Below are 22,547 nucleotides of genomic sequence, written 5' to 3'. Positions count from 1 at the left end.
GGTCCATGGAAATGGGTGATGAGCCTCATCCTGCTAAGAGCAGAGTGTGCTTTTGTTGGGTTTTCAGCTTCATTTCACACTTACCGGAGCAACTTGATCATGTCACCCTGTTGGAGCTGTGACCCTCGCCATCCAGCCCTAGAACCAGTCATAGAAACAGAGTCCAAATAAACCAGAACATGATGCAAAGGGAATTCAACGTTTCTCCTCTTTCTGAGAGTGTGCACCCCCCGGAGCATGTCTCGTAGGCTCTTCTCTCTCCATTCTTCGTGACGCAGATCGATTTGATCTCGCTCCTTACATCCGCCTGCTTCCCCTTCGACCCCTCTGCGGCCGTTCTTCTCTGCTGAGTCAGACTCCGCATCGGACATGTCTAGGAGCTGGTCCCTTGGGGAGATGGGGGAGAAAAGAGAATCAGGCAGTCAGTTCGAGGCTCTCTTAGGCAGGTTGGGTGAAGGGAAGACGTTAGCAAAATGTAATCGATTTTATCCCATGAGGGGCATTTGCCCACAAATGGTTTCTCCCCCAAATATCCTACTACCATCCCTAGTCTAATTACACGTCTGATATTGCTAGTGCAGGTTTATTACATGACACGTGGCTGAATGCCGCTGGCCTTGTCCCAAGCCTGGGATCACATATAAGACCCAGACCCTGTCTGCAAGGAGACCACAGGCTTATGTGGCAGACACGCATGGAGACAATTGTGATACTGTGCGCGCAGGATAAAAACGTGCAGAGAGGTTTAGGAGCACTGAGGACGAAGCACCCGACTTGGCTGGAAGGGGTCAGGAGAGGATGCCTGGAGGACACGAGTCAGTGGACTTTGCAGGTAAGGAGAAGACGAAGGAAGTTCAGGCACCAGCAGGTGCAAAGGGCACCAGCAAGAGAGAACCTGCAGAGAGGTGGGATGGGGGTACAGTGGACTGAGGCTGGGAGAGACAGTGGGGGCTGGAACCCGAGGAGCGTGTGTGCGGAGCTCAGGAGGCTGGGTTCAGTCTGCGGGCAGTGGGAGCCACTGCCAGGCCCAGGAGAGCTGTGATCGGCTTACCCTGTGGATAAGATCACTCAGCTGCAGTCGGGGGACAGATGGGGCAGGCGGGGGTCAGGCTGGCAGGAGCTACGGGATGGGGGAGGGGTCATTTGGAGAGATATTTGGAAGCTGGAGTGAGAGGGCTTGATGTTTGGTTAAAACCCAGGGATAAATGAGTGTAGAACATGCCCCCCCACTCCCCTGATTTCTGGCTTGGCAATTGGCTGCTGCTGCTGCCATTCTCAATGACAGGACATGTAGGGGCGGGTTCTGGGGGAAAAGATAACACATGAAATTTGGTCTATGTGTGTGTTCCTTAAATCAAATTTCCCTGTAACTCAAGATTTAACTTTTTCTATTGGGTTTCTAGTTTCTATGATCACACTAACTATCTATTTAAACAGTTGTATTGAGATATAATTTACACACCATACAATTCATTTGACATGTACAAGTCAATGGTGTTTAGTGTGTACATAGAGTTGTGTGACCATCAGTATAGTCTTAGAACATGTTCATGGTCCCACAGAGATCTGTCATGTCCGAGCCCTCACCCCCCTCCTCTCTCCACTGCTCTGTCCCCGCCTCTACCCCCAGCCCCTGCCTCTGTAGATTTGTGTATTCTGGACACTTCATTTAAATAGAATCAGCCAATACATTAAAAAATATAATGGAATCCGCCTTTACATTTGTGACTGTTGCCAGTTCTGCGCATGTGCTGGGCAGTGAGGAGTCGGATGGGTTTAGCACAGCTCTTTCATCTCCAACTTAAACTAAAGGCGGATTTACTGGCTCACACAACCTGGGGAAATGGAAGGAACCTAACTTCAGGGAAGACTGGATCTAAACGCTCAAATGATGTCATCAGGCTTCTCTCTCTCTCCCCCCCCCCCTCTGTCTCTCTGTCTCTCTCTCCCCCCCTCCCTCTTTGCCTCAATGTCTATAAACTCTGATTGGCTCAGTTGGGGTCATGTGCACACCCCTTGGACCACTCGCTGAGGTCAGAGATGAGTGTTATGATTGGCTAGTCTTGAGTCACATGACCACCCACGGACAGAAGGGTCCTATTCTGTGCTGGTGCCACCCTGACACCCTAGAGTGGGGACGGGGAGAGAGCAGGTCGGCAGAAGACTCCCCAGTGGAAGGGCTGTGGGTGTTGCTGTAAGGGGGAAGGGAGCTGGGTGGATGGAAACAGCTGGTGCTCAGCACGTTTTCCGACCCACACCAGCATCAAACAAAGAGAAGATTAGACAGCTAAGCTCATGTGTGGTTAGAACTAGATAGATCCTGTTGATGGTGAGTGTTTGAAAAGTTCAGAGCAGCGGGGGTCCCTGAGAGCCCGCTGGGATGTGTGTCTTCCTTATTTGTGACCCAAATTCAGCGACGGGAAGCCAGTCCGAGGTGAAAGACCTTGAATATGTCTTTTTATATCTGTTGTATATGATATTTTACTTGTTTGGGGGAATCCCAAACCACTTTTTGATTTTCCACCATACAAGCAAATACCATACTTCTTTGGCTGTTTTTCAGGTTCTTTCCAAGTAGATAATTTCTGTGGGGTTTTTTTTTTCATGACTGGGTTTGAATTAGGGTGACTGGTCATTTTTCAAAACTGGTTGTTCAAAACCGATGGTTTCTTCTCTTGTTACACATTACAGACTGCCTGCTAGATCCCTACTGCCTAACACTCTGCCATTGTATGAAACTCGCCCATTTCTGCTTCTCGTGCCTTCCTCCGACTTATCCACCTGGCAAACCCTGCTCATCCTGAGAAACGTAATCACGTTTCCTTGGGGAGGGAGCAGACTACCCCTAACGTACTACCTGGCAGTTAGCTCAGGGATACGCGAACACGTGCACGAGGGACAGGACTCACACCTATGGGTGACACGTGGGTTCTGTGTCAATTAGGAGAGTATTCGATTGGAGGCATCGGACAAATCCAATGAGTTAAACAAATAGAGGTTTACTCTTCTCCTGTTTCAAGAATTTTGAAACTTGAAATGTGGCACTGGTCAAGGGGCTCAGTGAAGCCATCAGGGACTTAGTCTGAAGCTCTCCGGGGCAAACGAGGTGAGGGGAGGAAGGAGCCCGGGACCAGCTCTGCAGTGGTCTGCACTGTGTCTCATTAGCCAGCCCGAGCTGCCAGGGAAACTGACTTTCTCTTCTGAGGCTGGGATATGGTCCTGGCTCTATTAACAAGGAAGAATGAGGGGGTGGATATTAGCGAGGTGACCAGTGTCACCCACTACATATTTCATTGCATGTTCCAAGGTCACTGGACTCAAGGTGGAGCTCTGTGTTAAGTATTGTGAAGACCTGTCCAAGCCCGGGGCCAAGGCCCTTTGACTGATTATTAATGTCCGCTGTGGATGTAGAAACGGTGTGCTTGGTGTGTATTTGCCATTTTGGTCCAGGCCATAGATTGATCTGTGTGCTGGGAGGCAGATTCTGAAGGACTGGATCTCCAGATCCCCTGGCCCTGACTTCTGGTGGGTTTGGCCACGGGAGGCGGTGGCAGGAGGGCAGAGGAAGGGAGGGGAACGATGTCAGGATATTGATTCCCCAACTCCCTCCCTACCGGCCTCCGTGGTTTATTGAAGGCCGCATCTCTTCATGGGGCCCACTCTGGATATCTCTCCTCTTACAGGTTCCAGGAACTGCCTCATTCTTTGCCCCTCACCTTGTTGATGTCCCCAAACTCTGTCCACTCCTTTGTAAGCAGTGGTTTTATAAAATACACTGCCTCCAAATCATCCCGTTTCAGTGTCCTGTCCCCTTCCTGCCGTTTCAGTGTCCTGTCCCCTTCCTGCTCGGCTCCAGACGGAGGCAGTCTGCCGGGCTTTGGTCGCTTGTTCGGGGGGAAGGTGTTGGAGTCACCGATGGTCACCTTTGTGTCCCTCTTCCTCAGTGTCGAGGGCAATGTGCCGCCCACACTGGACAGGATACCTGACTTGCAACATAATCTAGGATGTGGTCAGAAGTCTTTCTTATTGATCAACAGCCCCACCTGCCCCGCTCAATGATCACGTCTCTGCTGGGCTTACAAGTCCGCCCAGCTGGGAGGGGCTTCGCTGGGAGCTTTGGGGAATCAGCAGGAGGGACCTGACCTGGCCCCCGTTCTCTCCAGGTGCAGGCCAGAGAGCTGCTGACTGGACGTGGCTGGGCGCCAGGTGCAGCCACAGCAGGTGTACGGGACCTCTCCACCCCCTTCCTGCCTCTGCCTTCCAGGGCACTGGAGTCTACACTCAGCAAACTGGCTCCGCGGTGTATTGTTAGATCCCCACCTCCCTCCCTCTTCCTCCCACCCCAACCCTCCCAGTGTGGTAGCGGAGGTGGGGAGGAGCCTGCAAAGCCTTCAGAGCAGGGTTTCTTAAACTTGAATGAAACTGTGAATCACTGGGGGATGGTGTCAAATTGCAGATTCTGTTTCAACAGGTCAGGGGTGGGCAGAGATTCTGAGTTTCTAACAAGCTCCCTGGTGATGCTTTTCCTGCTGGTGCAGGGAACACAAGTAGGTCGCAAGGACTTAGGGACGAGCCTCCAGTTGGTAGCCACTAGGCACACGTGGCTATTTACATTTATTGTCTTTCTGTTGGTTTTTGTCTCATCATAATCTCATCAACCCACCAGAACTGAGTTCCTAGTGAGAGAAACCCAGCTCAAAAGGTTTGTAGCTAAAGTACAAAGAGAAATATGTGGTTTTTATGAAACTGAAAAGAGAGAGAGATGGACAGGGTCAGGGACTCAAATGATGTTGTCATTATCATCATCAATCAATCAATCAATCAATCAATCATCTCTTTCTCCTTTCATTGCCCCTTTGTCTATTTTTTGAATGTTTTGTCCTCATTCTCTGGGCCCACAGACCCCTCAGGCAGGCCTTTGGCAGGTGGCTCCAGGCTGATGTTCTCACCGTCTCCATCCAAGTGGGCTGGGGAGCTCCTTCCTCCAGCGGCTGACTGCTCCGGCGCCCCACTGCGCCCAGATCTGTGCCATGGCTGGGGTGCCGTGGCTGGCCCGGGGGAGGGGCAGGACCCTGAGTGGAGGGGAGGAGGGGACCAGAGCAAGAGCTGGAAGCACAGAGAGGGGCAGGCAGACAAAACCAGCGCTGCTCGCCCCTCCGCCGCTCTTCCGCTCACGGAGTCCCCCAGCCAGTCCCTTTCAAGAACCCTCTCCTGGTTCCCGCCACCCTGGCATCATCCCCATGGAGAAGAGGGAGCTTGGCACATTTGCTGGGTGGTTCCAAGAGCACAGCCGTCCTCCCCGTGTATTTTCACTGCCACCGGTATCAACACTTCTCTCGGGTACGGATGCTAAAACCCAAAGACGGCATTTTGGCTGGCTTCCCCTTTGCTTTCTTTGGGCCTTTGATAGCCTTGCTTGAAGAGCTTCTTCCAGTTGCTTGACAGTAGCAAGCGGCTGAGGGTGGGAAATAGCAGGAGGGGAAGGCAGCTGCCTGCCCGGGGAGCAGCTGGAGGCCGGCTTTGGGGCGTTCGCTGAAGGGTGGAAGGCAGGACGACGTGGGGGACGAGATCTGTGGAAGTCCAGCGCGGAGAGCGGGACCGGAGAGGATAGGCAGGGGCCGGGAAACGAGGCAGCTGTAGCCACCGTTCACATTTGTGTTTAAATAAGAAAAGTGCAGGTGAGATTTTTTGGGGGGTAGGCAGGGGAGAGCTTGGGGGTTAAGGGGTGGGAAGGAGAGGATCGATGGCACATGGCAAAGTCTCCAAAGCCAGGGGCATGGTGTCTGCAATGAATCTCCTAGACCTGCATCCAGCTTCCTTTCTCCTGTCTGCCCTCCCCTCAAATGCCCCGTCTGGGTGCGGAAGGGCACAGTCAGTACACGGTCTGGCCAGTTGCCAATCCCAGTCAGAGCGCCAGGAGGGAAGGAGTGTTGGTGGAGCACCTACTGTGTGCCGGGCACTTTGCATTCATGAGGGCAGTGAATCCTCACACCGGACCTACAACTTAGTCTGCATCTCCAGGTCTCAGGTGAGGAATTAGGGCCCTGAAAAGTAATTCTCACAAGCTCACCTGGCTCATCAGTAGTGGAGCTGGAATTCACATTCAGCTCTGACTACGGAGCTGGAATTCTTCATCCATCCATCATCCATCCATCCATCCATCCATCCATCCATCATCCATCCATCCATCCATCATCCACCCATCCATCCATCATCCATCTATCCATCCATCCATCCACCCATCCATCATCTACCCATCCATCCATCATCCACCCATCCATCATCCATCCATCATCCACCCATCCATCCATCATCCATCTATCCATCATCCATCCATCCATCATCCATCCATCCATCCATCCATCCATCCATCCATCCATCATCCATCTATCCATCCATCATCCACCCATCCATCATCCATCTATCCATCATCCATCCATCCATCATCCACCCATCCATCCATCCATCATCCATCCATCCATCCATCCATCCATCATCTATCCATCCATCCATCCATCATCCATCCATCCATCCATCATCCATCCATCCATCATCCATCTATCCATCATCCATCCATCCATCATCCACCCATCCATCCATCCATCCATCCATCATCCATCCATCCATCCATCATCCATCCATCCATCCATCCATCCATCATCTATCCATCCATCCATCCACCCACTCATCCATCCATCTACTCACCCATCCACCCACCCACCCATTCATTCAACAGATATTTATGGAGCATTTACTATGTGCCCACCACTGTGCTGGGATCTTGCAATGGAGTGGAATGAACAAGACAGTAAACAAATAGGTATAACATGTAAAAAGCAAGACAGAGGAACATAAAGTAGGGTTAGAGGAAAGCATGTTAGACAGGGAGGGCCAGGGGTAGGCTAAGGCCAGTGAGGCACCTAGGACACAAAACTTAAGGAGGTGCCTGCTCTCAGGGTTTGGCAAGTGCAGGGTTGGCATTTGCGTGACCTCGGCTCCTTAAGTTTTGCTCCCATAGGTGCCTTGCTCACTTTAACCTCATCCTGGTCCTGCAGATGGGAAGTCGTGGAGGGCAGGTGACATTTGAACAGAGACACCACGTGCTCTCGCAGTGTGGCCCAGGTGGAGTGTGGTAGCTATAGCAGGAGCTTTGGGGTGGGAGGGGGAATGCGCAGATCCCACTGAGCAGAAGGCATCCTTGCGTCCTGAGTGTGCCACAGATGGGGGGCAAGCAGGGGCCGAGGGACAGAGAATGAGGAAGGGGTGAGAGGTCTGGGGGAAGAGACTAGTGGGCAGCTGTCTCCAAGGCAGCTGGAGCCCACAGCCCATGGCTCGTCAGGCAGGGGTGCTAAGCATTTGACCTCAGTATTGAGCGCCTCTTCCAGAGAAGACCAGTCTCTTCTGAATCCCTGCTTTTTCCGTGCTTCCTGTGTTTGGGTCTCGGGGAGAGAAGAAAGGTTCTCTCTCTTATCTGAAGAACATGCTTATGCATGCTTTTCACACATGCTCAGTTGAGATGCACTGGCCAGGAGTCTGTCAGTCCCTGTAAAAACAAAACTCGACATTCCCAAAGTCGGGTCCTGGCACCAGCAGCACCAGCCTCACCGGGGAACTTGTGAGTGATGCTCCCTCTCGGTCCCACCCAGACCTGCTGAGCCAGAAACTTTAACCCCCTCTCCAGGTTATTCTTTTTTTTATTCCTTACCTGAGGATATATATTTTTTTCTATTTATCATCAGATGGAGTGGGAGGGAGGGAGAGAGAGAGAGAGAGAGACAGAGAGACAGAGAGACAGAGAGACAGAGAGAAACATCAGTGTGATAGAGCCACATCAACTGGCTCTATCTGTGTCACACGATCTCACCAGGGCCGAGGATGAACCACAACCAAGGTACATGTCCTTGACCGGAATTGAACCCGCGACTCATTGGCCACAGGCCGGTGCTCTAACCCCTGAGCCAAACTGGCCAGGGCTCCAGGCGATTCTTTAACTAGCTCTCCAGGTGTCTGCCCAGGTTTGAAAACCACTGGGCTTGATGAGTGTCACCCATGGACAGTGAGGGGCTCTTTAAACCTCACCTGGGCAGAGACAAATGCCCGCCTTCTTGGAGAGGTGACAGTCACCAGCCACCAGCAGCCTAGGGAGGGAAGTGACTTACCTGAGGTCACCTTGAGTAAGCAGTGGTGCTAGGCATTGCCTGCAGGTCTCATTCCCACTCTGATGCTCTTCTCTGCAGTGTTTTTTTAAATCCTCACCCGAGGATATATTTATTGATTTTTAGAGACAGGAAGGGAGATAGATAGACAGAGAGAGAGAGAGAGGGATAGATGTGAGAGAGAAACATGTCAGTTGCCTCCCATACATGCCCTGACCAGGGATAGAAGCCTCATCGTTTTGGTGTGCAGAATGACGCTCCAACCAACTGAGCCACCCGGCCAGGGCTCTGCAGTAGTTAATGAATCTATTTGTAAAGACTCTGGAGAAGCGAGGGCCTATCACTTACATTTTTATGTCTAAGAGATAGGACAGCGGTTCCCACATCAACATTTACAGTGTTTACAAAGCCCCAACGTGCGATGTTCAACCTCCCCAGGGTGGAAAATGAGAAATGTGGTCGTAATGGATTTGAAACGGGAGATGGCTGGGTCGGAACCCTCTTGTCCTGGGGGCCAGACAGAAATGAAGAACCAGGAGCAGAGGAAAAGGTTATAAAAATGTTTAGTCTTTGCTTTATTGAGTTACAACAAAGGAGCTTTAACAAGTTAGAAAAATCGTTTTCTTTCCAAACTCCCTAGCGTTTTCTTTGTGCAATGTACTCAAGTGGGGTGGGTGGGCTGCAATCACAATTCATATTGCAACATTTACACCAGATAGGTCTCTTGGTTTTTCTTCTTTAAAAGTTAGGACTAACTGGGAGGAAAAAAAAGTGCACTCAGGAATCTAAAATTGGCCCAAAACAAACGCACAAACAAACAAACAAACAAATCAATTCATGGTGAGGCTTCAAGCTGAAATCTTGTCAAATACCACACTGAAAAAAGGCAGTTAGGAACAGAAATGGAAACCAAAATGGTTCATCTGTGTACCATCTAGACAGGAAGATCTCTTTTTGTTTTAATTTCATAGAAGCCGTGATGATGCTAACAAAGTGGGCATCTTTCTGAAAAGGTGCTGCATAACGCCAGCCACCTGCTCCCGGGTCTCCCAGGGCCGGCTGGGCCCCGGGGCTGGCGGAGAGGCCAGCCCTCGAAGAGGCCAGCCCTCGAAGAGGCCGTTCAGAAAGCCCCGTGCGTGGCTACCCAGGGACCCCGGAGGCGGCTGGGGCAAGAAGTGGAAATGGATTTTATTCCGGAGATCTGCCATCTGTAAACTCTCTCCAAGTTCAGACCGATGCCTTCTCCTGGAGAAATCTCCCAAATGTCAAACTACCTTTAAAAACGAACTCTCCCTACCTAAAGTCCAGTAGATATGATGGCACTAATGCTAACATTACTCCCTCCCCCAAATTAATAAAATAAAAATTAAAAAGGAAAGAAAGAAAGAAAGCACACGAGATCAGCCCTTCCCTCCTGGGAAAAACCTTCCGATGGTAATGCTGGAGATGGAAATTGCCCTCGATTAAAAAGGTAGCAAAATTCCCGCATCGTCCAGTAGAGCAAGAGGTGGGGGACAGGGCAGAGGAGCCAACTATTTACAAGGACCCACGGGAAACGCAGTAGTAGGACTTTGGCACGATGAACAATTCCCACCGGTCCTCTGGGAGGCGCCTGGGATGCGGCTGGGTGCCCGGCCCTGCAGGGACAGGCCAGCTAAGTAGTTCTGCTTGGGAGCCTCTGGCCAGGTGGCCCACCGCAGGCCCGGGAGGGAAGTTCTCTCCTCTCTTCAGAGACAGAGCGTCCCCTGTATCAGCACAGCCGTTCCGACGACTTCCCTAGAAGATGACACAAAACCAGAGACAAGACGTCAGAGACAGTGGAAGGCGGCAGGGGTTGCTCGTACCAACTCTCCTAGGAATCACCCCTTCCAAAGCCACGGGTGGGGGGATGGGAGGAGAGACAAACACCCTTCAAGTTTGGGGCCCGTTTTAAAGTGTTTCCTGAGCACAACGTGAGGTTAGGGGGAGCATCTCTAACCAGGGTGGCTTTCTGGGGAGTAGGGGAGGTGATTCCTTTCATCATTAAAGACCCCTTTGTTATTCCTGTACACTGGCTCCTAAAAGGCTCCGGACTCCAGCCCTGGCCCGTTTGGCTCAGCGGTTAGAGCATCGGCCTGCGGACCATAGAGTCCTGGGTTCGGTTCCCGCTAAAGTCATGTACCTCGGTTGCAGTTGGGGTCGTGTGGGTGGCAACCAATTGATGTGTCTCTCTCACATCGATGTTTCTCTTTCTCTCTTGCTTCCTCTCTCCCTCCCACGCTTTAAAAAAAAGATAAAAGGTTCCGGACTCCGACCAGTGGAGGTTCTGGTTCTGACCTTGCCTGCTTACTGGCCCTGAGGCTGTGCACCTGTGACTCCCTCTGTCTGGGGCTTCGTGTTCCCGTCTGTGAGACTAACGACAGCGGCATCCCCCACCGCGCTGTGATTAGACAAGCCGGTATAGGCGGCCGCGCTGGGAGCGGTGCCCGGTATCGGTGCACATGCCTTCATGGTTACCGCCACATGGGGCCTTCCCAAACACGGCGGGACGTGTAATCGTCACATAACAAGGTGGGACACTTAAAGTGCATTTTCAACTTAACATTTATATCAGCCTCCAGTGGTGTTGGTATTATTAATATTCCCATTTCACAGGCGAGGACACTGAGCACAGAGAGGTTAAACGACTTGCCCGAGATCACACGGTTAGTAGGCGGCGGGGCCAAGAGTCAAACCCAGGCGCCCTGCAGAGCCTGCGCTCTTAACGAAGGGACGGTGCTTACTAAGAGTCAGCATGGAGCAACGTTCAAGTCTTACATACTTTGAAGTGAAGAAAGTAGTCCAAGGACCTTGTTATGAGTTGAATTGTGTCCCCCCAAATGGAGGTTGAAGCCTCCATCAGATTCCACCTTGGCCAGCCCAATGAATTGCTCCCCACACCGAGCCCGAGCCCTACGCACACAGCCGCTCCGCATGGAGTCACCACGCTGCAGGGGACAGCTCACCCGTTTAAAGGCAGGGGCTGGCGGTCCCGTGCACGGCCTCACGGCCCCCTGGGGGGTACACGGGGCACAGCAGCCTCCCCTGGATCCCCAAGGAACAGGCTTTTCCCCAGCAAACAGGGTCTCTCGCTGTCTTTGGAAAGGAAACTGCCCCCGGTTCGATGTCCACCTGAACAGTTCTCGAGGCTCCAGGAAACGAGGCCCAGGTGGCTGGACAGCCACTGTTCTTCCTTCCCTGAACCGGAGAGCTGGGTCCAGGCCCGCCCACCCAGCTGCGTGCCCAGGCCAGTTAGGCTCCCCCAGCCTCACTCCCGTAACTCATAACTGCCGGGCTGCCCGGTGGGCTGGAGGGGCCGTGCAAACAGGAGGTGCGTCGGAAATACCGCTTCATTTGTCCCCGAGGAAGGGCAGGTGTAGAGTCAGGGCCTTAGGGTCAGCAAAGTCAGGTGTGCGTGTGTGTGCACATGCATGTGTTTGTATGTGCATGCACACGTGTGTGAGAGTGCACACATTTTCTCCCTCATAAACAAAGCTGATCCCTGTCTCTTCAAGTGATTGGCAGAAACTCTCACTTTTTTAGATAAACCTCAAAACTAAGGTGGTTCTCTGTCTCACAATGAGTTTTCCTGATTCCCTGAGTAATGTTTTTTTTTAAATGTTTTTATTGGGGATCCAGCATGGAAACTGGCCATGTGCCCTGACCGGGAATCGGGAATCGAACCAGGACCTCTCATAATGCATAATCCACTGAGCCACACCTGTCAGGCTCCCTGTATAATTTCTTATAGACATGAACATGCATAATCATCCTTATGCATTAATAAAGAGAAAATGCTGAACAAGGTCTTTGGAAAAAATCCTCTCCCTCCAAAAACACACGCATATACCAGATTGCAAGACCAAGGGGTGCCCGGAAAAGGGGGGCAGCCACTATTTCTTTTTTGGCTTTTGCAGAGATCCCCCATGTCTGTGGAAGCAGCTAGACTTCGATTCTCCTTTGGCCTTTCTCAGGGTGTGTGGCTGCGGGCAGGACTGGGCTGTGGGCTGAGGGCAGGACTGGGCTGGGGCAGGACTGGGCTGTGGGCAGGACTGGGCTGGGGCAGGACTGGGCTGGGGCAGGACTGGGCTGCGGGCAGGGCTGGGCTGGGGCAGGACTGGGCTGGGGCAGGACTGGGCTGAGGGAGGGCAGGACTGGGCCGGGGCAGGACTGGGCTGGGGCAGGACTGGGCTGTGGGCAGGGCTGGGCTGGGGCAGGACTGGGCTGGGGCAGGACTGGGCTGCGGGCTGAGGGCAGGACTGGGCTGGGGCAGGACTGGGCTGTGGGCAGGACTGGGCTGGGGCAGGACTGGGCTGCGGGCAGGGCTGGGCTGGGGCAGGACTGGGCTGGGGCAGGACTGGGCTGAGGGCAGGGCTGGGCTGGGGCAGGACTGGGCTGGGGCAGGACTGGGCTGAGGGCAGGACTGGGCCGGGGCAGGACTGGGCTGGGGGAGGACTGGGCTGGGGCAGGACTGGGCTGGGGCAGGGCTGGGCCGGGGCAGGACTGGGCCGGGGCAGGACTGGGCTGGGGGCAGGACTGGGCTGGGGCAGGACTGGGCTGAGGGAGGGCAGGACTGGGCTGGGGCAGGACTGGGCTGGGGCAGGACTGGGCTGAGGGAGGGCAGGACTGGGCTGGGGCAGGACTGGGCTGGGGCAGGACTGGGCTGAGGGAGGGCAGGACTGGGCTGGGGCAGGGCTGGGCCGGGGCAGGGCTGGGCCGGGGCAGGACTGGGCCGGGGCAGGACTGGGCTGGGGGCAGGACTGGGCCGGGGCAGGGCTGGGCCGGGGCAGGACTGGGCCGGGGCAGGACTGGGCTGGGGGCAGGACTGGGCCGGGGCAGGACTGGGCTGAGGGAGGGCAGGACTGGGCTGGGGCAGGACTGGGCTGGGGCAGGACTGGGCTGGGGCAGGACTGGGCTGCGGGGGGGCAGGACTGGGCCGGGGCAGGACTGGGCTGAGGGAGGGCAGGACTGGGCTGGGGCAGGACTGGGCTGGGGCAGGACTGGGCTGGGGGAGGACTGGGCTGGGGCAGGACTGGGCTGGGGCAGGGCTGGGCTGGGGCAGGGCTGGGCTGGGGCAGGACTGGGCTGGGGGAGGACTGGGCTGGGGCAGGACTGGGCTGCGGGGGGGCAGGACTGGGCTGGGGCAGGACTGGGCCGGGGCAGGACTGGGCTGAGGCAGGACTGGGCTGGGGCAGGGCTGGGCTGGGGCAGGACTGGGCTGCGGGGGGGCAGGACTGGGCCGGGGCAGGACTGGGCCGGGGCAGGACTGGGCCGGGGGAGGACTGGGCCGGGGGAGGACTGGGCTGGGGCAGGACTGGGCTGTGGGAGGACTGGGCTGGGGCAGGACTGGGCTGTGGGCAGGACTGGGCTGTGGGCAGGACTGGGCTGTGGGCAGGACTGGGCCGGGGCAGGACTGGGCTGGGGGAGGACTGGGCTGTGGGCAGGACTGGGCTGGGGCAGGACTGGGCTGGGGCAGGGCTGGGCTGGGGCAGGACTGGGCTGGGGGAGGACTGGGCTGTGGGCAGGACTGGGCCGGGGCAGGACTGGGCTGGGGGAGGACTGGGCTGTGGGCAGGACTGGGCTGGGGCAGGACTGGGCTGGGGCAGGACTGGGCTGGGGCAGGACTGGGCTGTGGGCAGGACTGGGCTGGGGCAGGACTGGGCTGTGGGAGGACTGGGCTGGGGCAGGACTGGGCTGTGGGCAGGACTGGGCCGGGGCAGGACTGGGCCGGGGGAGGACTGGGCTGTGGGCAGGACTGGGCTGGGGCAGGACTGGGCTGGGGCAGGGCTGGGCTGGGGCAGGACTGGGCTGGGGCAGGACTGGGCTGGGGCAGGACTGGGCTGTGGGCAGGACTGGGCTGGGGCAGGACTGGGCTGTGGGAGGACTGGGCTGGGGCAGGACTGGGCTGGGGCAGGACTGGGCTGTGGGAGGACTGGGCTGTGGGCAGGACTGGGCTGGGGCAGGACTGGGCTGTGGGCAGGACTGGGCCGGGGCAGGACTGGGCTGTGGGCAGGACTGGGCTGGGGCAGGACTGGGCTGGGGCAGGACTGGGCTGGGGGAGGACTGGGCTGGGGCAGGACTGGGCTGTGGGCAGGACTGGGCCGGGGCAGGACTGGGCTGTGGGCAGGACTGGGCTGGGGCAGGGCTGGGCTGGGGCAGGGCTGGGCTGGGGGAGGACTGGGCTGGGGCAGGACTGGGCTGGGGCAGGACTGGGCTGGGGGCAGGACTGGGCTGGGGCAGGACTGGGCTGAGGGAGGGCAGGACTGGGCTGAGGGAGGGCAGGACTGGGCTGGGGCAGGACTGGGCTGGGGCAGGACTGGGCTGAGGCAGGGCTGGGCTGGGGCAGGACTGGGCTGGGGCAGGACTGGGCTGGGGCAGGGCTGGGCTGGGGCAGGACTGGGCTGGGGCAGGACTGGGCTGTGGGCAGGACTGGGCTGGGGCAGGACTGGGCTGGGGCAGGACTGGGCTGGGGCAGGGCTGGGCTGCGGGGGGGCAGGACTGGGCCGGGGCAGGACTGGGCCGGGGCAGGACTGGGCCGGGGCAGGACTGGGCTGTGGCAGGGCTGGGCTGGGGCAGGACTGGGCTGGGGCAGGACTGGGCTGAGGGAGGGCAGGACTGGGCTGGGGCAGGACTGGGCTGGGGGAGGACTGGGCTGAGGGAGGGCAGGACTGGGCCGGGGCAGGACTGGGCTGGGGGAGGACTGGGCTGTGGGCAGGACTGGGCTGGGGCAGGACTGGGCTGGGGCAGGGCTGGGCTGGGGCAGGGCTGGGCTGGGGCAGGACTGGGCTGGGGCAGGACTGGGCTGGGGCAGGGCTGGGCTTGGGCAGGACTGGGCTGGGGCAGGACTGGGCTGGGGCCTGCAGCCCCCTCACAGCGAAGAGGAAGCAGAAGCAGGGCTCATCTGGGCCCCATCCCTTCCCCTGGGCAGCAATGCCCAGCCTGCAGGCCACTTCCCCGAAAGGCCTCGTCCCAGGTGCCATCAGTTCTGTTTGTTGAGTGTCCCCGTCCTTAGTTGCCTGGCTAATTGTACGTCCTGTGAGGCCCCTGAGAACATGGACGGTGCCTGAGGTGCTCACTGGGGCCCCCTGCTGCCCACTACCCGAACTGTGTGTGGCCCACTCAGGATAAGCTCACATTTCAGGGCTGGTTTGTTTTTTAAAGAGCATCTCAGCGATTTTGACTATATGGCCTCTTGCTAATCTCTTTTTTTGGGGGGTTTGTTTTTTGTTTTAACCTCCTGGGTTTCTACCCAGAATCTTACCTGTTGCTCACAGACATTCCGCACTGCAAACAGCCAAGGACCTGATGGGTCACCTGACCCGAGAGCACCAGGTCTCAGCTTTGGGAGGAAACTGCAAAGTCATCGGGCCCACTTCCTTAGAGCCACTATTCAGACATTCCTACCACGTGGATGTCCCTCTCTCCCGGGACACCGCGGGGCCGGGGACCCACTGCCTCCCACAGCTGTCCCCTTCTATCTTGGGGGCCACCTGGAATGCTGAAAAGAACGAATTCTCTAGCAAAATCTGTTTCTCTCTTCCTTTGCCTGCTGTGGAAACACGAAACAATTAGGATTCCTTCCCCATGCCATAGATTTCTGTTTCTGTTTCTCTTTCATTGTCCCCGCAGGGATTTCCCAAAGCCTTCAGCCTCGAGAGAATATCACTGTATTCCACGGGAAAAGAAAACAAGCCCTGCGATAGTGATTTATTATCTCTCAATCACATTTCTGAGCCGAGTTGCCTTTTATAAGAGGGGGCCTGGCCTGGATTTAATTAGAACTGAGATGAGGAAAATAGGGCGCAGGGACAGGGGTTAAGCCATTCCCCAGCAGACAGGGCAAAGTCCACACCACCCAGACCCTCCCCACACAGGCCGCTTTCCCTGCAGCAGTTTGGGGGAGCCTCTGGGGTTGGGGAAACGGCTGAGACATATACGCCAGGTAAGTTTCCCCCAAGGCTGCTCCCAGGGAGGCTCAAGACAGAAGGAGCCAGGGGGGCCTCTGGATATGTTGTTTCTCTGTTGGAATGTTCGGGCCCTTCTCTCCTTCCAGCCGATTTCCACTTAACCTTTTTTCTCTCTAAGTTAAAGGGTCCGGGATGCCGCCACCAGGGCAGACGGCACCCCCTTTCTGAATGCGACGGCACCTCTGAAATATCAGGAAGCCAACCAGGGATCACAGATGTCACCAGGTATTGAGTGGACCTTAGCATCCTGTTTAGGAATATTTGACAGAGCACACCGGTGGCATTCACCGTAAATAAACATAAAAAAGTGTTCCTGGGTGTTCCTGGTTCTTTTGGGAGACAGCTGGTTTCTACGTCTCTGAGTTATCTAATGTTAATTCAAAAGTCAGCTCCGAAAACCCTAGGGATCCCCTCATTCCCGCCACTGGGGGTGGGGGTCCACCGGAAATGGGGACTAGACATTGAAATAAAGAGGCAGAGGTGACACGGGAAGAGTGAGCCTCTGGAGTGACACCAAGGTGCTGGCTGGGGAATGGGGGTGAGTTCCTTGGTTTCTGAGTCTCAGTGTCTGGGTTATAAAAATAGAGAGAACTTCTCTCTCAGGCTCGCTAAGGGAACTGGATAAGACCGTCTGTGGCCGGAGCACCTGGCTCAGCTTCCGTCACTCAGGAGGCCCTGTTCTACCTTCCCACCTCCCCGCCCTTTCTTTCCAAAGCTTCTGTTTATGGTTTCAGCACAGCTTCGTCTTCTGCTTCCCTTGCGCCTGAGTGACAGTCGGACACAGCGGCAGCTGAGCCAGAGGGGTGTTTCCACTCTTGGTGGTGGCAGCATGGGACAGAGGGGCTGGGGACAGGCGGCTGCAGGGGCCCCTGGAGAGCTGCCTCCCCAGGCGGCCTCCCATTCAGGGACATCTGCAAGCACCGCCTGGCTCACTCGGAGACGGGGACGTATCATCCTACACTCGGCGGTACAATTAGTTCAGAATAGCTCTGCCAGCTGTGGGAACCTTTGGGTGTTCTTGTCGTTTGCCATTTCTCATTGTTCACTGGATCCCCAAACCTAACTTTCAGTCTATGCCAAAACTCTTTTTTTTTTTATCCTCACCCAAGGACATTTTTGCATTTATCTTCAGACAGAGCTGGAGGGAGAGAGGGAGGAAGAGAGAGAAACATTGATGTGAGAGAGACACATCGAGTGGTTGCCACCCACACGACCCCAACCAGGGATGGGGACAAACTGCAACCAAGGTATGTGCCCCGAACCCAGGCCTCTCTGGTCCAGGGGCGCACGCTCCAACCACTGAGCCAAACCAGCCAGGGCTACGCCAAACCTCTTTTGGTTTCTCAACTTTACCATTTTCTTGTCTCTAGACCTTTGCCTTGTTTGTTTCTTCCCCATCAACCACTCTTTTCCTTGTCTGTGTACTTGGCTAAACCCTTGTCATCAGCCAGCCCCTGAGTCAGATGTCTCTTCCTCCAGGAAGCCTTCCCTGACCTGCAGCCTGGGCGCCCCTCCTGTATGCCCCTACACATAGCTGTTGACATCTCCACCATACCACGGATCACCATGGCTAGTGAAGGGGAGACCAGTCTCCTCCCTCCTTGGCCTGACTGCGCTCCATGTGAACAAGGACTCTGCCATGTGTCTTCTCCATCAGGTTAGCTCCAGTGCCTAGCACGGTGGCTGGCACACAGTAGGTGTTCAGGGAGCATTTGTTGAATTGAACGGAACTACTGTCGGGAGCAATCATGTAGACTTATGTATCCGAAAAGGTCAAGGACAGAAGACAGGGAAAGCTAGGGCAGATTCTAATTGGGCAGGAACCATTACTCCGCCATTTCAACGAGGTAGCGAGGGGCCAGACAGGCAGGGCTCTGCAAGAACGTGGTAGGGGGAGGACAGAACCCAGGGAGCCAGCCGGAGGTGTGTAGTGGGTGCTACTGGTGACACCGGTAGCCTTTAGCCCTCCTCCTGTCGCGCCCTCCCCTCTGGGCGGCATCCTCATCCACAACACATCACCAGTCCTCCTGAAAAGTGGGAGGAGGGCTCCATGGCATTCTGCGATTGGCTGCGAGGACGACTCCATGGAATTCTGTGATTGGCTGCGAGGACGACTCCATGGCATTCTGATTGGCTGCAAGGACGACTCCATGGCATTCTGTGATTGGCTGCGAGGACGACTCCATGGCATTCTGTGATTGGCTGCTCATTAAACTGCTCTTTTCACAGCCCATGGAACTGGCTGAAACAAGGTTTCTAGAAGGCTTCATTTTTTTTGCCAGGTGCCTCATTTTATTACCGAATACACAAATGAATGAGTGACATGGCCAGCCAAAGCTGTCCAAATTCATTAACAAAGAGGCACGGTAATTTCCAGGGCTCCCTTTGGGACCTTATCAGTCATTCTGGAAGTCCTTACCTTTATTTTTAATGGTGACATGCGCACGTGTGTGTGTGTGTGTGTGTGTGTGAGTGTGAGTGGGGGGTGGCTTTCGTGCTTTGGCCAAGGTGGATCTTTCCCTCCTGTGTCCTTCTCCCCATTACCCCATCCGTACCCCTGACCCCCTTTTCTAAGTGCACCACCAAGCAAGCTGCTGTGCGTTAGGCCTTGATTTGCACGGACCTCTTGTGAAGCACAAACACCAAGGGCTTGGGTGGCATGTCCCATTATGTGGATGACATGGCCATTAGTAACCATGGTAACCTCCCTTCCCAGGCCTTTGTGGCTCCACAGGCCTAATTTACACCAGTCTCTTCCAGATTCCAAGGGGTTTTGGGACCCAATCAGCAGAGCTAGGGGCAGGGTCACTTAATGAGACACACAGGGCACCTTCTCTTCACCATGACAAGGCAAATACCCAAACCTTTCAGGCCAATAGAAACGACCCCAAATCTATAGCCCGTAAACTTAGATACTTAATGCTTCGAAAATCCAAAAAGAAAGGAAAAGGACAAGACATATCCTTTTCCTGCTTTTTTTCCCTTTTTTCTTTCTTGCAGCGAACACACCACAGCCGGTTAAAACTGCCACCAGACTTGAGAATGGACAGGCCCCACGGGTGGTGCCCACGCATGCCACAGTGCTGCCCATCACACGGCCTTTCAAATAAGTACGTGAAATCTACAAGTCCTGTTTTTCTTCCTTAAAAAAAAAAAAGAACCCATCATCTTTGTCAATATCTCTATACCCTACAAACTCTATCGACTCTGGCAACAAAGAGAAATAAAACCGGCACCCTCCCCTAGTTGCCCGGGGAGCAGGTGGCATTACCTGTTCAGGCCTGGCCAGCCTCGGCAGGGACACTGTCGGAGTCCGAGTCGGCCAGCTCCGCGGTGCCCTCGGCGGCGGTCTGACTCCAGCTGTCCGAGCGGTCAGAGGTGGCGTCTTCCTCCCCGACCGTCACCTCCACCCAGTCCACAACGCCTGACTCGTTTTCGTCGCTGCCCTGGTCATCTCGGCTGCTGCCCTCTGACCTGTCCAAGGTGGCCTCTGAGGGCTTTGCCGGCAAACTGTCCTTTGCTGGCTCGCTGCCCACTTTCACCCTGGGCCCCAACTTCTCCAAGTCCTCCTCGCAGAGCTTTTTGGGGTCCTTGGGGTACTGCGGACCCACCTCGCTCCCGTTCTTTGGGCTGTCGGTGACGACGGCTTTGGCGGCTTTCCTGGACAGGGTGTCGTAGCCGTGGTCCTCCGCCACGTGCTGCTGCTGGTACTGCTCCATCCACTTCAAGGTCCCAGTTTTCAGCAAGCACCTGTTCTCCTTGAACCAACGCACGATTTCAGTTCGAACCAGGCCAGTCTTTGCTGCCAACTGGTCGTACTCCTGCGGTGTGGGCCACTGGGTTCTTGCAAACGTGCTCCTCAGGAGATGAACCTGTTCTTCACTTTTTATAATTGCTGGTGAAGGGCTGGGCAGAGAACTGACCAGCTGGGCACTGGAGAGCTGGTCGAGTCGAGACAGAGCACCGTTGGGGGTTACCCCATCCTGGCCTTTTTTGCCAGACCCCATGGAATCCAAGACGGCTTGCTCCATGCTGTCCCGGAGCTTCCGCCGCTCCGAGAACCAGGAGTCGATCTCCCGCCTGCTCAGCTTGGTCTCCACCCTCAGCCGGTCCAGTTCCGCTTGGGTTGGAAAAGAGCTTTTCAAAAAGCTGTCTTCCAGGATTTTAATCTGACCCTGTGTTTTCTCTTTGAACTTCTGTGGGGCAAAGTCTGGGTAGGCGTGGTACGTGCGACCATGTCGGGAGTTCGCAAGGGCCATCTGGTCTTTGGCAATGGATTCGCTGGTGATGTGGACGATGCCCCTTTGACACCGATACCGGTGGTCACTGAACCACTTCTTGATCTCGCTCCTGGCAAGGCCCGTCATCTCGATGAGTCGGTAGACCTCAGCGTCGTCGGGGAACTGGCTCTGGAGAAAGCTCGCCTTCAGATGGGCTATCTGTTCCTTTGTCTTCTTGCGGTCGCTGGCTGCGGTCAGCGAAGGGTTGGCCACCTTGGGCGGGGGCTCTGGCACCTGAGTGACATGTGGGCGCTTGGGCTCAGGGGCAGCTTGGGGAGTCACTAAAGGTCTCTTCTGGCCATGGTTGGTCACCCCGGCAACAGCAAGCGTGATGGGGGAGCAAGAGACCGTGGTTGACCCGCTGGTCACCTGCGTCAGCACCAGGCTGGTCTGGCCGAGGATCTGGCAGGGTAGAGCTGTCTGGAGGATGGGCTGTGACATCTTTGTGGGGGCCAGCTGGGTGGGCAGCACAGTGATTGTCGGGGGCACTGTCTGGATGGTGCCATTAAACATCTTCTTCCGGGCCTCCTCCACTTCCTCTGGGGACCAGCTGATACCGTGCTTTAGGCGCTGGGTGGCAAACCAGATTCTGATGTGCTCTTCAGGGTGTTTGGACGCAGCTGTCAGCCAGGACAGCTCTGCCTGGGTCGGGTAAGGAAACTTGTTGAAGGAGTTGATCATGGTGGCGTTTGTGTCCAGGGCAGAGTTGTATTTGGTAGTATTCAATGGGACGGGGACCTTGGGGACAAGGTTGATATTTGGTGGGAGCTGGACAGAAGGCATGACGTGTCCTAACTCCTGCAGCAGCTCTACACCTCCGAGTCTCGAGAGGATCTCAGCTGCGTCTGTCACCAGGCGGGCGGTCCCTTCCACGTGGTTCTCGGCTGCGGCCTCCTCGGGCTTCTTGGGCATCTTCTTGGCATCCGCTTTCGGTTTCCCTGGCTTCATGATGGGAGTCTTACTCACTGAGATCCCAGGGTCCCCGTCCCCGCCCCCGGGGCCGCTGGTGGTGATGGACACGACATGGTTGGTGGTTTCGATGGACTGCTCCAGGACAGTTTGATTATTGCGCTTGATCAGCTTCAGCTTGAAGTTGGTCTCCCCGGGATGGAACTTGGAGTTGTGGTCAGACAGGGAGTCGTACTTTTTGGTTGTGAAGTTACATTCAGCGCACACGTAGAGGGGGTTGAGAATCACGTTGGGGTGCTGCAGGTCCACGTGCTCCGTGAACTCGTTCAGGTTCTGGGTGGAGTAGGGGCAGTACTTGCACTCATAACCGCCTTGGAGCTTTTTGGATGGGTTCTCGCCCGTTGACTTCACCTCCATCACTTCGTTTTCTTTGGAAGAGTGTTCAGGTTCCGCTGCCCAGCTGGCCATTTCAGGCTGCGGCGTGCTGGTCCCTTTCCCTTTGGCCCTGTCCCCTTCCTCGGGCACATCGTGTTCTAGCACCCGTGACGTCCGAACCATGCACGGGGTGGTAGATTTCCGCTTGCTCGCCATGCTGCCTGCCTGTGTGCAATGGCTTCTTTGGGGGCGGGGGGCGGGGGGCGCGTAGGGAGGGGGCAGCGAAATTTTTGGAACTTATTTGTTTGTTCAAAGAAAGGCTCTTGGCTTATCCCCCCTCTGATGACTTTGGCTTCCCTTCAATGCTGAAGTCTAGCGTTTGCGTTTCCAGAATGATCTCAGCACAGAAAATTGTAGCCGCTCCGATGGTTAAACACAAGAGGCAGCATCGTATCTGTGGGACAAGAACAAAGATAGGGTCAGTGTTTCTCTACAAGGCAAAAGAAACTAGCGTGTCTTTCTGAGTGGCACTCATGACCCACCCCGACTGGCACAGATGGCGTGAGACTGGGCGCACGTGAAAATGAAGGTCCCGGTCTGCTTTTCTCCCCGTCTCTGGGGAGGCAAGTGGGAACTGGCCCACGGCAAGCAAACCAGGATGCAGCTCACGCTCATGTTTAGACACAAATGGATACAGAAGAGCAACAAACATACTGAGATCCGAAGTGGCGGGTGGGGTGGTGGAAGGAACGTTGCTGGTGGCATGTGGCTGGGCTCTCAAGCTGCTTTAATTGTTGGTACGTTATAAGCAACACGCTTTCCTGGGGCTGGCAAGGGGCATT

At 55.7% G+C, this 22,547-nt stretch overlaps 1 protein-coding gene across 4 annotated transcripts in view; it reads right to left on the bottom strand.

Annotated features, from left to right (window-relative positions):
• Positions 1-8,723: 8,723 nt before the first annotated feature.
• Positions 8,724-22,547, bottom strand: part of ZHX2 (zinc fingers and homeoboxes 2) — a 143,289-nt gene continuing 129,465 nt past the window's right edge. For all 4 annotated transcript variants that reach the window (XM_036263945.1, XM_036263947.1, XM_036263948.1 and 1 more), the window contains exons 3-4: positions 19,413-22,159; positions 8,724-9,932 (exon numbers count right to left, since the gene is read on the bottom strand). In XM_036263945.1, the coding sequence (XP_036119838.1) occupies positions 19,417-21,921 (2,505 nt within the window). In that variant the 5' untranslated portion in view covers positions 21,922-22,159 and the 3' untranslated portion in view covers positions 8,724-9,932; positions 19,413-19,416. The remainder of the gene's footprint in view (positions 9,933-19,412; positions 22,160-22,547) is intronic.

This window comes from Molossus molossus, unplaced genomic scaffold (genome assembly GCF_014108415.1).
Source record: "Molossus molossus isolate mMolMol1 unplaced genomic scaffold, mMolMol1.p scaffold_m16_p_16, whole genome shotgun sequence".
NCBI classification, from domain to species: Eukaryota; Metazoa; Chordata; class Mammalia; order Chiroptera; family Molossidae; genus Molossus; species Molossus molossus.
This window is presented reverse-complemented; position numbering and strand designations above follow the sequence as displayed.